At 44.6% G+C, this 12,596-nt stretch overlaps 1 protein-coding gene across 1 annotated transcript in view; it reads left to right on the top strand.

The window, feature by feature from the left end:
- The window catches only part of sdc3 (syndecan 3), a 38,008-nt gene extending 27,706 nt beyond the window's left edge, over positions 1-10,302 (top strand). The window contains exons 2-6 of the mRNA XM_013909613.1: positions 2,592-2,685; positions 5,742-6,019; positions 6,062-6,499; positions 6,917-7,103; positions 9,846-10,302. Of these exons, the coding sequence (XP_013765067.1) occupies positions 2,592-2,685; positions 5,742-6,019; positions 6,062-6,499; positions 6,917-7,103; positions 9,846-10,012 (1,164 nt within the window). The 3' untranslated portion in view covers positions 10,013-10,302. The remainder of the gene's footprint in view (positions 1-2,591; positions 2,686-5,741; positions 6,020-6,061; positions 6,500-6,916; positions 7,104-9,845) is intronic.
- The last annotated feature ends 2,294 nt before the right edge of the window (positions 10,303-12,596 follow it).

Raw genomic sequence — 12,596 nt, 5'->3', positions numbered from 1 at the left:
GGGTTAAATACCCTTTTTGACGATATGAAACCCATCCCAGAAGGGAATCTTCAGATGTTGAACTCTTCTCTGCAAGTTGAAAATTATTGTCGAAGTATCACTTGAGAAATGTTTATCACGAGCAAATCACCAAATCATAACAGCAGTCACCTCAAGGGGCTTTATGTTGTAAGTTAAAGATGCTACAATGATGGGGCGAAAACCACAACATTCATATGGCCAACTATGAGCTAGTACTTGGTGACAGTGGAAAGGAAAAACTCCCTTTTAACAGGAAGAAACCTCTGGCAGAACCAGGCTCTGCTGCCACCAGCTGGGAGCGAGAACAGGATGTCATTTCGCGTTTATGGCCAACAATTTTGCTGTTTTAATTCACTCACATAGCTGCTCTCATCAGTTTCATTTTCACACAGCACTGCAGCTGTTTTCAGCAAAAAACAGAAACAAAACTCAGATGAATCTTAAAAATTAGAGCCCGACTAATATTTTGGCGGGCTGATATCATCAGCCGATATTAGCTATTTGCCGATCAGCACATAGCAAATGTTGGGAGGATCTGTTTATGTTTCATGTGTCTGACAGGAAAAAAATATCAGCCGATATAGTAAAATATTAGATTTTAAAATCACCTAATATCACTATCGGTTCTTAAATGGTATATTGTTCAGGCTCTGCTAAAAATCCAAAATGCTGTAAAACCGTGGTAGTGACTGATTGGAGCATTTGGCAGTTAAAGATCCAAATAATTCAATTTACAAAGCTGTAAGCGGAGTCTTTATTGGACTGCATCATGGCCAGAAGCACAACTCCTCATGCTAATGGACCTTTACGCCTGCTTGATATGCAAATAAGCAAATGTTTGCCAGCAGTGTGAACACATCGACTTGAGAAGCAGATAAAATCTCGGTTGCATTGGCCTCTTGTTCAGCTGCCCCCAAGTAGCAGAATCTCCGTTACAGAAAATTACATCTTTTAACAAACACACACAATGCAGTACGTGTTTAAATCGTTGGAAGATCGTTTTAAGTAAACGCTTTAAGATATTTAGCATAAAAACAGTTTTTGTCAAAATGAAAGGGACTCGGCTTCGATGTGAACTTTCCAACTATTTAATCATTGAAAAAAACAGGTAAAATATTTAGCATGTGAATAAAAGTCAGTATAGAAAGGCGGTCTGTAAATATTTGACGTTCCTGACTGTGCATAAACACCTCTGTAGGTCGAATCTATCTTTGCACTGCAGCGCGTGCGGCATCTCTTAAGTGCATGCACTCGATAGCAGCATTAGTTGACCCTGTGTGATGGGAAAAATCTCTGAGTGCTAAAGTGTGCGTTTAAACATCGCACGGATGTGGGATTCAGGTCGAGAGAAAGGGATGAAGGAAGAGAGAGAAGAGGAGGAGGGATCAGCCTCAAAGTGAACGGAGGCTGAGGTCGTTCACTTCAGAGATTCAACCCCTGAATGATCCCTCACTAATCTCCCCTACCTGACCCCGGTGGGGGTCGGCGTGCTTGTGCTTCCTCCTCGCGGGCTGACGTGGAGGAGGCTTGGATTAAGCTGGAGTGATGAGAAGGGAGGACGCTGTGAAATGATCCGCAAGACAGTTATGAGCACATTTCAGACAGGGTGTGTGTGTGTGTGTGGGGGGGGGGGGGGGGGGGTGATATTTTTCACCTCCGAGCCACATAATTATTTTGAGATGGCGATAAGTGATCTGCGGACAGTTGTGATCCTCTCAGGCCATTCATCAAACTAAACGTTGTCTCCCGTTTTACATTTTTGTAGACTGAATAGATTTTTGGGTTTTCGACTGCTGACGTATCTCAATAGTGTCTGATTGATTTCCATTCAAATTTGGTGCAGACATTCACGAGTCTGTAGGAATAAACTTTAGAAACTTTCGTGATTTTTAATCGGTCAGATGCTTCTGCCAGCTCTGTGTCACAGCAGGCAGGAAGCACTGGTGTCATTTTCCTGCTCTGGTTGCTTGAAATGTGCCTGCTGCTGCTGGCCTCCGTTCTCAGTAATTTTCAAACCGTCTTATTTGGACTGCCGCTCAGACAAAACAAGCAATTTAAAGATATCACGTTTGCTTTGTAAGTGTAAAAATAAGTACTTCCTATCATTTTAAATACCGAACACTTCATATTGAAAAATATTACCCTATTAATCCGTAATGGAACGAAGTTCAGAAGTTAATTGCTTTCCTTTGCTTTGCTGCTTTACGGGCCGAGCATCACTTGCAATTGACACATACGCAGAGACAAAATGGAAACCCCCACCACCACCACCACCCGCCCACCCCCTTCTTCTCTCCTTAAAAGCTTTGATGTTCCACTGCCAAAATCCCAGCTTTAGATCAACTCATTAACTATGCTCCTCCATAGAGCCACAGACAGACAGATGTTCCCCTGTCCAACATAATGCAGCTGCACCAGACAACTCTGTGTGTGTGTGTGTGTGTGTGTGTGTGTGTGTGTGTGTGTGTGTGTGTGTGTGTGTGTGTGTGTGTGTGTAATCTGCAAAAGTGGTTTCTCTTTCAAATGAAATGACAAACTTCTCAGTCATCTGTAATCTCTCTGTCTAACAGGGACAGAAGTGGTCGCTGCCTATCGATGACGAAGGGTCGGCGAGAGATGAATTTTACGACGACGAGGATCTCTACTCGGGCTCTGGCTCTGGCTGTAAGTGTATATATATATATATCTATGTGTGTGTGTGAGGTTACACACTCATGCCCTGGTTCTTTCAGACTCAACAGCTGTCGGGTTTCAATCTGCTGACCCCGAAGACCCCCACAGTCCCTCCTCTATTCACCAGACACACATGCGTGGAGGCCATGCACACACACACACACACACACACACACACCCAAAGTCACACCACATAAACATGCCGTGTGGCTCGACTGAGAAGTTCGGGAACAGATTTATTAAGAAAATTCCTCAGACACACCCCTTACAAACAAGCATTAACTGAAGCTCAGTTCCCCGAGATCTTATTTACTCTAATCAGATTACAGTCCATGCAGATTAGACGATCACACGCACACCAGTGTGTCGCGGGCACCTATGTGCGAGCGTGCGGCCCGTGCTCGAGCTGGGCTGTAGGAATTACCTACTTAATGTAAATCACATTGCTGTAATTCAGGTTGATTTTCTGATCTTGCTGTCGAAGCTTGAGCGCGGCGCCCCTTATTAAGCATGACTCATTGAGGGCTGCCCTCAGTTCGGGCGCTGCGCTAGTGGCGAGCACGCTCAAAATAAATTACCATTCAAAGCAGGAGAGTGTAGCAGAGGCACCCCCTGTGGCTGAAACAGCAGCCTGGCAAATTGCTTAAGCTCAAACCGAACTACAGAGCCCAAAGAAAGGGCTCGTTTTTAACAGGCAGATGTTCATTTTGTGTCACAGCTGCTTCAGAGCCATCCAGTTTCTTTCTTTCTTTCTTTTTTTCTTGTTGTGGTGTCTGATGTGTTTAACAGAAGCTGCATTGTTGGAGTCCATATTTCGATATCCTCTCCACCTCCACTACAGCCTTCGTGTTTTTGTGCCTGTAAATTCAATTTGTTTCTCTTTCAACCCAAAGAGCTTCACTGCTATAACAGAATGAAAGGTGGGGTGGAGTAATAGCATTATGAGATTTAAAAAGAAAATGAATCACTCTTCTCTTCTCTTCTCTTCTCTTCTCTTCTCTTCTCTTCTCTTCTCTGGGTTTTTAACACAGCTGAACTCATAATTTGCAGCAGTCGTTCTCGTGTACACATTGTTAAGTTTCTGCTGTCAGACAGCTAAATGAGCAGAAAATGGCGATTTAATTGGAGTGCCAAGTCATCATTACATTCACTATTTTATAAGCGATTTAAAAAAGCAACCAAAAAAACCCCAAACAAACCAAACATAGTTAAGCACTCTCTGTGTGTGCTGTTGTGTTGCTGACATTTAAAGGAAAGATGGAGGCGGAGACACTTGTACTCATAAATCCCAGTTTGTTAGTTTGTTTGTTAGCTGGCTGTGAAAAAAAAGCTGAATGATGCTTTTTGTAGTTCTACAGAAAATCTTTCCTTAGCGTTTAAAAATTACCGAAGGGATTATTGATGAATAAAGCAGATAGCTGCATGTGTAGTCAAGGACAAATTAATTGCTGCTTAAGAGCTGGGGATGATGTCATGATGGTTGCCCAAGCTTGGGGTTCCTCAAACCTCAAATGGTTGGCCTTGGAGTCTGAAAGGTGGGCAGTTTACCAGGGAAGGTGTATCTTAATAAAACATATTAACGTGCTGCATTATGGAAAGCCTTTGGTTGAGGAGCTTAGTTTCAGCTTCATGTGGAAGCCTTACAAGTTTAGACACGATGTCACCATGTTGACTTGTTCCTGCAACGTCATAATAAATGTTGCTCTAGGATCACGTTTGCTGTTGACTGCAAATTATGGGGATGGTTGTAGGTTGATTAGTGTGTGTGATTCATCCAGGAGACTGGGGCTCATCTCCCATGTGAGTTACCAGTGCAGACTTAGCTGGGTTATTCATTTATTTATTTTCAGTTTTCGCTTGCAGTTTGGTTTAATTTAGGCAAAATGATAGTTTAGGTTAAATTAAGCCCTTTTTGCTATGTTACCCACCTGCTTGGACGCTTTTCAGAAAACTCTGAAGGCAACTTTTGCCACATTCTCTTATTAAAAGCTATAAAAATACAACAATGTGAATGCTGTCTGTTTTGGTGATGGTCCTTGGTACTGCTGCACATACTGCAAACCTGGGTATCGATCCGATACCAATTAAATACAGGGTGTTGAATGATTTATGAGATGAATTAGCATCAATTTTCAAATTTTGAACAGGTTTTAATGATGAGTAAACCACTGTGATTTGTACTTTCCACAATACTTAGCTAACAAAAGAAAAAAACACTCTTTCAGCTTCTATTTTGAAACAATTTTAAAACTTTTTTGGACATCAGGAGTGTAATTGTGCCCGCCTCTAAAGCATTTCGGTTTATCTTCCGTTCTCTTCCAAGAAAATAGTTTATTAAGCATAAAGCTCTTTGAGCTACTGAAGTTAGACGATAGAAACAAAGTATCAATCCAGTCCAGTACTGATGCATATTTGATATCGGTACTATGGATATTTGGATCGATCCCGACACCTCTTGCCTTCGAGCAGCGTTAAACCTGTGCGGCTGCAGTTTCAGATATTACAGATAGTTAAAGACATCATTCTGCTCGGTGCAACTTCTGTGATCATAGTGGATCCTGCGGTGATGAGGCATACAGTATTTAAGCATTGATTTTCAGTGATTTTCAGATGTGATGACATGCTTCGCCATTCTTAGGCATGACAGGATTAATGATGCTGCATGAAGAACAGCACAGCCGTATCAGACCTTGTATGCTCCTCTCTTTCTTCCATTACACATCTCTTCTTATTTTCTACTGCAGCCCATCAAGTAAGCCATCAGGGGAACTTTAGGTATTAGGGATATACACCGGGGACACCTGTTAGGGACGATGCAATCTGCTGGCTGAGTAAGACTAATCAGATTAAGTGTCAGAAGTGTCACTAGAGAGTAAACTACTGAGTGTGAAGTGAATGAGCCAGCAATAGTCTCAGTTTCTGATCTACTGTTATCTGTGTGTGTGTGTGTGGGTGGGCGGGTGGTGGCTTGTGATGGAGTGACTGTGTCAAATTTGACTCAAATTCTTGTCTTATTTCATTTTTTGTTCTAATTCTCTCCTCTTCAGTTCCTGAGATCGGTATGAGGCCAACATCAGTAGCTGTCACGTTCACCACAGAGGAACCCCTACTTCTCTCCACCACCCAAGCAACCGACCTCGCTCCCTCTGCACCGCCTGCAGCAGAGCCTAGCCCCAACCCAGAGGACCCGACGACCACCCCTCTTCTCACTGAGGCTGAGGGAGAGAGCGGCGTGTTCTTGGATAGGGACCTGGAGAGGGAGAGGGAGCTGGAGCTGGAAAAGGAGAGGGAGAGAGAAAGGGAGAGGGAAAGGGAGCGTGTCCGAGAGATGGAGCGAGAGAAGGAGAGGGAGAGAGAGAGGGAGAGGGAGAGAGAGCGAGAGAGGGAGAGAGAGAGGGAACGTGAGAGAGAGCTGGAGAGAATCCGGGCCGCCGCCAAGACCACTGCCGCGCCCCGGTCCCCTGCTGCCGTTCCTATGTTCACCACCAATCCTGCAGCCAGTCCTGCTGAAAGTGCAGCGCCCTCTGCTGGTTCAGATGACCTGAGCGCCACAGAAGAAGAGGAAGACATCTACCTTTCGCCAGAGCCCAGCTTGCTTTACCCAGGATTCACTGACGAAACCACTACAGAAGAAGACATGTCCATCACACCAGAGTCAACCCCTGAGCCCACCACAGCTGCAACAACCACTGCTACCACTGTCAAGACCAGGACCCCCTTCAGGCCCAGGGTTCCCATGATGAAAACGACTCAGGCGGTGCCAACAGAGAGGACGACCCGCCCACAGCAGCCCACAACAACACAGGTAGGACTCAGCTCATGTCAGGCAGTATTAGGCAAACGAGATGAAAAATGTTCATTTGTGAACTTAATGGCTCTTCTTCTAACTGCCTCTTCGTTATTCGAGACCAGAGGCATTTCTCTGACACATGTGCTTTTGGTTAATCACAGAAACTGCATTAAACCACGATCCATTTAGATTTTTCTGGTTTTCCACATATAATTAAGCTGCCAGATTTTGTGCGTATACTGGATGGGTTGGACAATCTGCAGCTCTCTCCCATCCTAATATACAGAGGCTCATTGTTTTAAAGGCGAACATGTGCCATGGAAAGTTCTGTGTTGGTTTGGATGCGTTTCAGTGCAGCGGCTCGGTGGAGGAAATGGGATTACATCAAATGTAAGTTTCCTCATTGGTCTCACTTTCCGTTCCCCATCTCAGGAGGGCACCAACGAAGTGGGTGCTGCAGGACCAAGTGGAGATTATGAAATCATGGATGGACGCCGCAATAATCTTGGCAGCGAAATGGCGGGTGGACCTGATCTTATCGGCAACTCTGTGGACGGAGGCAGCTCCGCGGCCCAGCTGCCGCAGAAGAACATCCTGGAGAGAAAAGAGGTCTTGATAGGTAAGATTATCCATCACTAAAGATCATGCAAATGGCTTCCATGTGTGTCGTGTCTGAATTCGAGCCCTTTTCATCCACCTGTCTGTCTCTGAGCATGTCTTCCTAATCACCCCTTAGACTGGCAGAACACATTTCCCAGTTGCCTCCTGTGTTCTTTCCCTGCTTTCAGGAAGCTGCTCTGACAATCTGGCATCACCTTGCATTCACGTAGTGCAGATTCATCACCATAACAGAATGTCCTGCTTAGCCCCGTTTGACCCATTGAGAACAAGAGATCCTCTTCTCGGGTTATCCAACCCCTCCTTTCCCCCCCTATTTTTTCTCATCCTTTTCCCCTTTGGCTAAATCCAGTTCCTTTTCAAGTGCCCCCTATTCCTCATCCCAAAGAGCTGTTGTTGAAAAGAAAGGAGCAGCCAATTTGCCTGACCTGACTGGCTCTCTGTTTCTCCTTCAGCCGTTCTGATTGGTGGACTTCTGGCTGTGGTTTTCGCTGATTTCCTGTTCATCGGTAAAGAGCAGGAGGCAACATATTTTAGACTAGACAGTAGACGTGTATTAGTGTAGTGCAGCTTTTCATTGACAGAGCCCTTTTAGCACCAAAATCTGAAAAAAAGGGTGTTTTAGCTTCCTCCCCCTTTAAGCCAGCTTTCTTCTGATTGGCTGCCACTTGTAAACACAGGTTTGGTTTGGTTTGATGTTATAAAGAGACAGCAGTACAAAAAGCCTGGCTGAAGTCTGAGCTTTTCACTCAAATTGATTATCGGTACGCACACTGGCTTTATTATTATTAAACTTTGGCTATAAGTAATACGAGCATCTACTATTCTAACAACATATACAGTCATGTGAAAAACTAAGAACACTCTCACTGCTTTAATAAGAGTTAAGAAGGTCAATAGCAGCCAGCTGCTCCTAATCAAATGCATAATGCATAAATTGATCATCAGCAAGTGAGAGCATAAGTTTGGGCATTTTCCTGATCTGGAGCATTCAGGTATGCAAGCATACTGCCGTGCAATGCTCAGAGAAACTGCAAAAACCCCCAAAAAACAACCTACGAGCTACATCTCAGACTCTACATGCTTAAGTTAGTGTGTTAAATGTTAAAGTTCATCACAGTACAATTAAATAAAGACTGAAAAAGTGTGGCTTGTTTGGAAAGGTTACACAAGACCTTTGGAAAGCATGTATTTGTCTGTATGACAAATTATTCTAGAATCAAATGTGAGAACATTTGTCTAACAGCTAAACTTCAATTTAACAGGACAACGAACCCAAGCACAAAGCAAGCCTACAACAGAATGGCTCAAAAAGAAAATAATCAAGGTGCTTCAATGGCCGGCATGAAAATGACAGGCATAAACCTGCAAACCTCAATGCACTAAAACAACACTGTAAAGTAGAGTGGACCAAAAATCCCCCACAATGATGTGAGAGACTGATACAATGATACAGGAAACAATTACTTCCACTCATTCCTGCTAAAGGTGAATCTACAATCTACTGAATCATGAGGTATTTTCAGCTTTTCATAGGAAAGCTTCGAGCGGTATGAAAGCATTATTTTTTGCATGACTGTATATGGAAGAAAAAAGGAGAAGGATAAGAACATAATAGGTCCTCTTTACTGCGAACATGCTAAATATATTATTGCTGTCTTGCACATCGGCTGGGTACCACTTGTTATTCAGAACTAAACTCAAACAAAATTTTTTGGAATAAAATTATAATTTCTTTGCTTTCAGAAATGCAGCGAGCTCAGTAAAGTTGACACAATTCATCCCGAGGGGAACATCAGTATCCTCGCCAAATTTCAGGCCATTCTGTCCAATTTAATTCTGGATAAAAGCGGTGGACAGATGGGCTGAATGACAATGCCATCCATGGCCCAGCCCCACCAGCATGACTAAAATCCTTGATTTAGTCATTCGTCTTAATGATGACTTGATATTATGAATTCGCGGACAAGTGGTTCATTATGTGCTATCTTGACAGCAACTTGAAATGGTGCAGTGAACATTCCTTAAGTCTGAGTATAAACAAAATCAGAGACGGTGAGATAAAGAGACACGGTGAAACGCACAGACTGTAGTTACGCACTGCATGATTGGGCAAAAGAAGACAAAACCGACTGAAATCTTATAGAAGATTTAATTACGTAAAACGGTGCGACGAGGCAGACGAGGGGAATACGTTTTGCGGTGAAAGTACGCGGTGGAAAAACTGCATTAATTAAATCCCTTCAGCAGAAATGGAGATAAACAAAGTAAACTCTCCCGACGCAAAGAATGGAAACAAAGCGCTTGTTTCCTGCTTTTGGTGTGGATGCCAGTCACTGTAATGAGGGCGTTTTTAACCATTTCGACAAGATAAGCAGAGGAAGCAAAGGACGGTGGGAAACAAAGCAGCTGCTGCTGATTGGCCCCGGCAGCCCCCACAGGGTTAAACTGCTATGTGGCACTGCAGGGCTGCAGTTTTAACACAAAGTGGTTGGCAGCACAGAATGTATTTTGGCACATTCGGGCTCATCCGTCTTCACTTAGCAGGAAGGTGGTAGTGACGCTGTGGTAGATTTGCTAGAAGTGTTTCTAAAGCAGCTCCGTGTTGTTTCATAGTCGGCCGCAGACGTGCCAGCGGCTCTAATGGCATTTTAGTGTTTGTCTCTGCGTGTGTTTGAGTGTTTGTAGCATCTAATCTGCTGCAAATTTGACACGACTAACTCTTGTTTCCATCTCGCTGCAGCGGTGATAGTGGGAGGCGTGGTGGGCGCCCTGTTCGCTGCCTTCCTGGTGATGCTGCTGGTGTACAGGATGAAGAAGAAGGACGAGGGCAGCTACACGCTGGAGGAACCCAAACAGGCCACCGTCACCTACCAGAAACCGGACAAGCAGGAGGAGTTTTATGCATAACACTGACACGCCAGAGAGACACGCCGCACACCGGGAAGGGAGAAAGAGCGAGCAAGAGAAGAGCGAAAGATACTCTATAAGTCCTGCCCTTCCTCCTCCTCCTCCTCCTCCATCCTTCCTACTCCTCTTCTTCTCCCCCCACCCTCCTTATCTGCTCGGGTCTCCTCATCCCTCTCTCCTCCCGTCTCCATACTTGAGAGCGCCTTTCTCTCTGCGGACTTGGAACCTTCTTTTCAAAGAAAACGAGAAAAAAAGAGGACAAAAAAAGGAAAAAAAAAAATCCAAATATATTCAGAAAAAAAATAACACGTACACGCGAGATGTTTTTAAAGTAAATGTTGTTATTAATATTCTACAGATTCTCTTGTTCTGTATGTAATGATATGATTATTTTGTAAGAAAACAAACAAAACAAAACACATGCTCTTGCAACCTGTGTTTTCCAGCACACACACACACACACAAAAAGAGCGAGAGAGAGAGAGAGATCCTCTTCTGTTTTTAACGGAGCAAATCTGAAAAAAAGGCCTGAAAGGGGAGAGGAGAGGGGTGGAGACGGGTGGAGACGGGTGGAGTGAGCCTATGGACAGACTAACTATTAGATCGGGCTCTACTCTGCCTCTCACCACCACCACCCCCACTCTACACATACACTTAAAAAAAAGGACAAAAAAAAAGCAAAACCATACAGAGCGTCTGGTTGGCCGCACAGAGCCCGGGGTCAAAGGTGAGAGGAAAGGTCTCTTTTGTGTGCCTTCCGTCAATCTGGTGCTCAAAGACACACAAACGCACGTCCACAAAGCCACGCATAAACACACGCTAACACACACACACACTCGTATCTGCTCGAAGGTGGCGCTGACCTCTCGCTCTGTGCTCGGCCAACCAGAAAACGGTGCTCAGCGCTCGGCGTGTTTCACAACGTCAAGGAGCCGCTGCGGAGACACCGGCAGGCCCCCCTCCCTCTGCTCCTCTAAGCTGTATAAAGACTAGTTATGGATAGTAATAATAATCAATAATATATCAATGTTCTTGGGCTGGATGGTGAACAATAATAATAATGATGATGATGATGATAATAATGCCGTAATAATAATAATAAACTGGAGGATGTGTATTTAGCAGTTTAAAAAAAGAAAAAAGTTTATATGTAAATATCAGCGTATCCTTTCTGGCGTCACTAACCATCTGCATGACCATGAAGAGTTTTTATCCATCACATCACGTCATCCCTTTAGATGAGCTGTGCTCTTGTCACACACACACGTACGCACGCACACACACACCAAACACACAACAGCTGAAATAAAACTCGCAGCGCACTGAAACACACCGCGCCGACGTTAAGTAGACTGTAAATCATATCACACGAGCGCATATCGAACCCCTCGTCGCCGTCATCGCCATCATCATCGTCGTCATAGTGATAGTCATCACTTGTGATTTCCAGCAAGATCAGGTGGTTTCAATGTTATTGGTTAGTTATCGATCAGTTGCCGGTTGGTTTAGAGTTTGGTCTGTTTGTGTAAAAGCACAACTCCACGTCCGGCCATCATCCGATAAACGCCCTCCACCCCACCCCTCTCACACACACATACACACACAGCCATAAACGCACACACCCTTTTGCATGCCTCACCTTATGATTTTTTTTTTCTTTCTTCCATCATTGTCTCTCTGTTTGGGGATGGGAGGGGCCTCTTGGAAGTGTGAGGGGCTTTAATGAAAATTTTTTTTTTTTAAAGTTGCTCCCACGTGCACTAATTCAGTCATAACATTTGCCGTTAGAGCTTTGGTTATGAGAGGAAAATGAATTAGTGTTTATGAGGTCAACGTTAACCTGCCGTGGGAGCATTTTGGGGGAGGGGAGGGGACAACGTGAGGAGACAGGCGGGCTGTGCTTCTATCTAAGAGATTGTAACAATAAACACACCAGTGCGACTGGGCTAGTAGCTTCTATTATACTCAGTACTGTAGAACAAAAATGCATGGGAGTCAAAACTATACTCGTCTGGGTGTGTGCGGATGGCTCTGTCTGTGTGTGTGTGTGAGTGTGTGTGCATTTTTTTCTGTCCAAGTGTGCGTCTTTAAAAGAAGAGAGGGGCGAGTTAAAGCTGGAATGTACTGTGGTCGAGTGTTTGTTTACCTACTCCAGCAGTTCTCACGCTCTTCCACATGCAGGTAACACAACTCTTCCACTCCTGTGTGTGTAGTTACCTGGGCCCCCTCCTTCCATCCCTCCCTCCCTCCCTCCTTCCCGTCGCCAGTCCAAGAATACCTGTGCGCGCCCGTGTCTGCACCTCATCTAAACCTGCTACCTGTGTGTTTGCGTATGCATGAGTGCTTCACCTTGATATTTCACAGCAGACTCTTGTGTACACTGACTAGCCTGTCGACGCGAGTGTGTGTGTGTGCGTGTGTTTCTGCGTGCGTGAGGGTGTGTTTAGTCTGTTCACTGCTGAATGTGGGGCGGCTCGTCCCTCACAGTGGCTATCACACACACTGACCGTGTCTTTTCACTGTCTGTCTGACTTGTCTACCTGTCTGTCTGCCGCAGGACAGATGGACAGACAACACGCCACTT

Source organism: Pundamilia nyererei, unplaced genomic scaffold (assembly GCF_000239375.1).
Source record: "Pundamilia nyererei isolate P.nyererei 1_Seehausen unplaced genomic scaffold, PunNye1.0 scaffold00028, whole genome shotgun sequence".
NCBI lineage: Eukaryota > Metazoa > Chordata > Actinopteri > Cichliformes > Cichlidae > Pundamilia > Pundamilia nyererei.
This window is presented reverse-complemented; position numbering and strand designations above follow the sequence as displayed.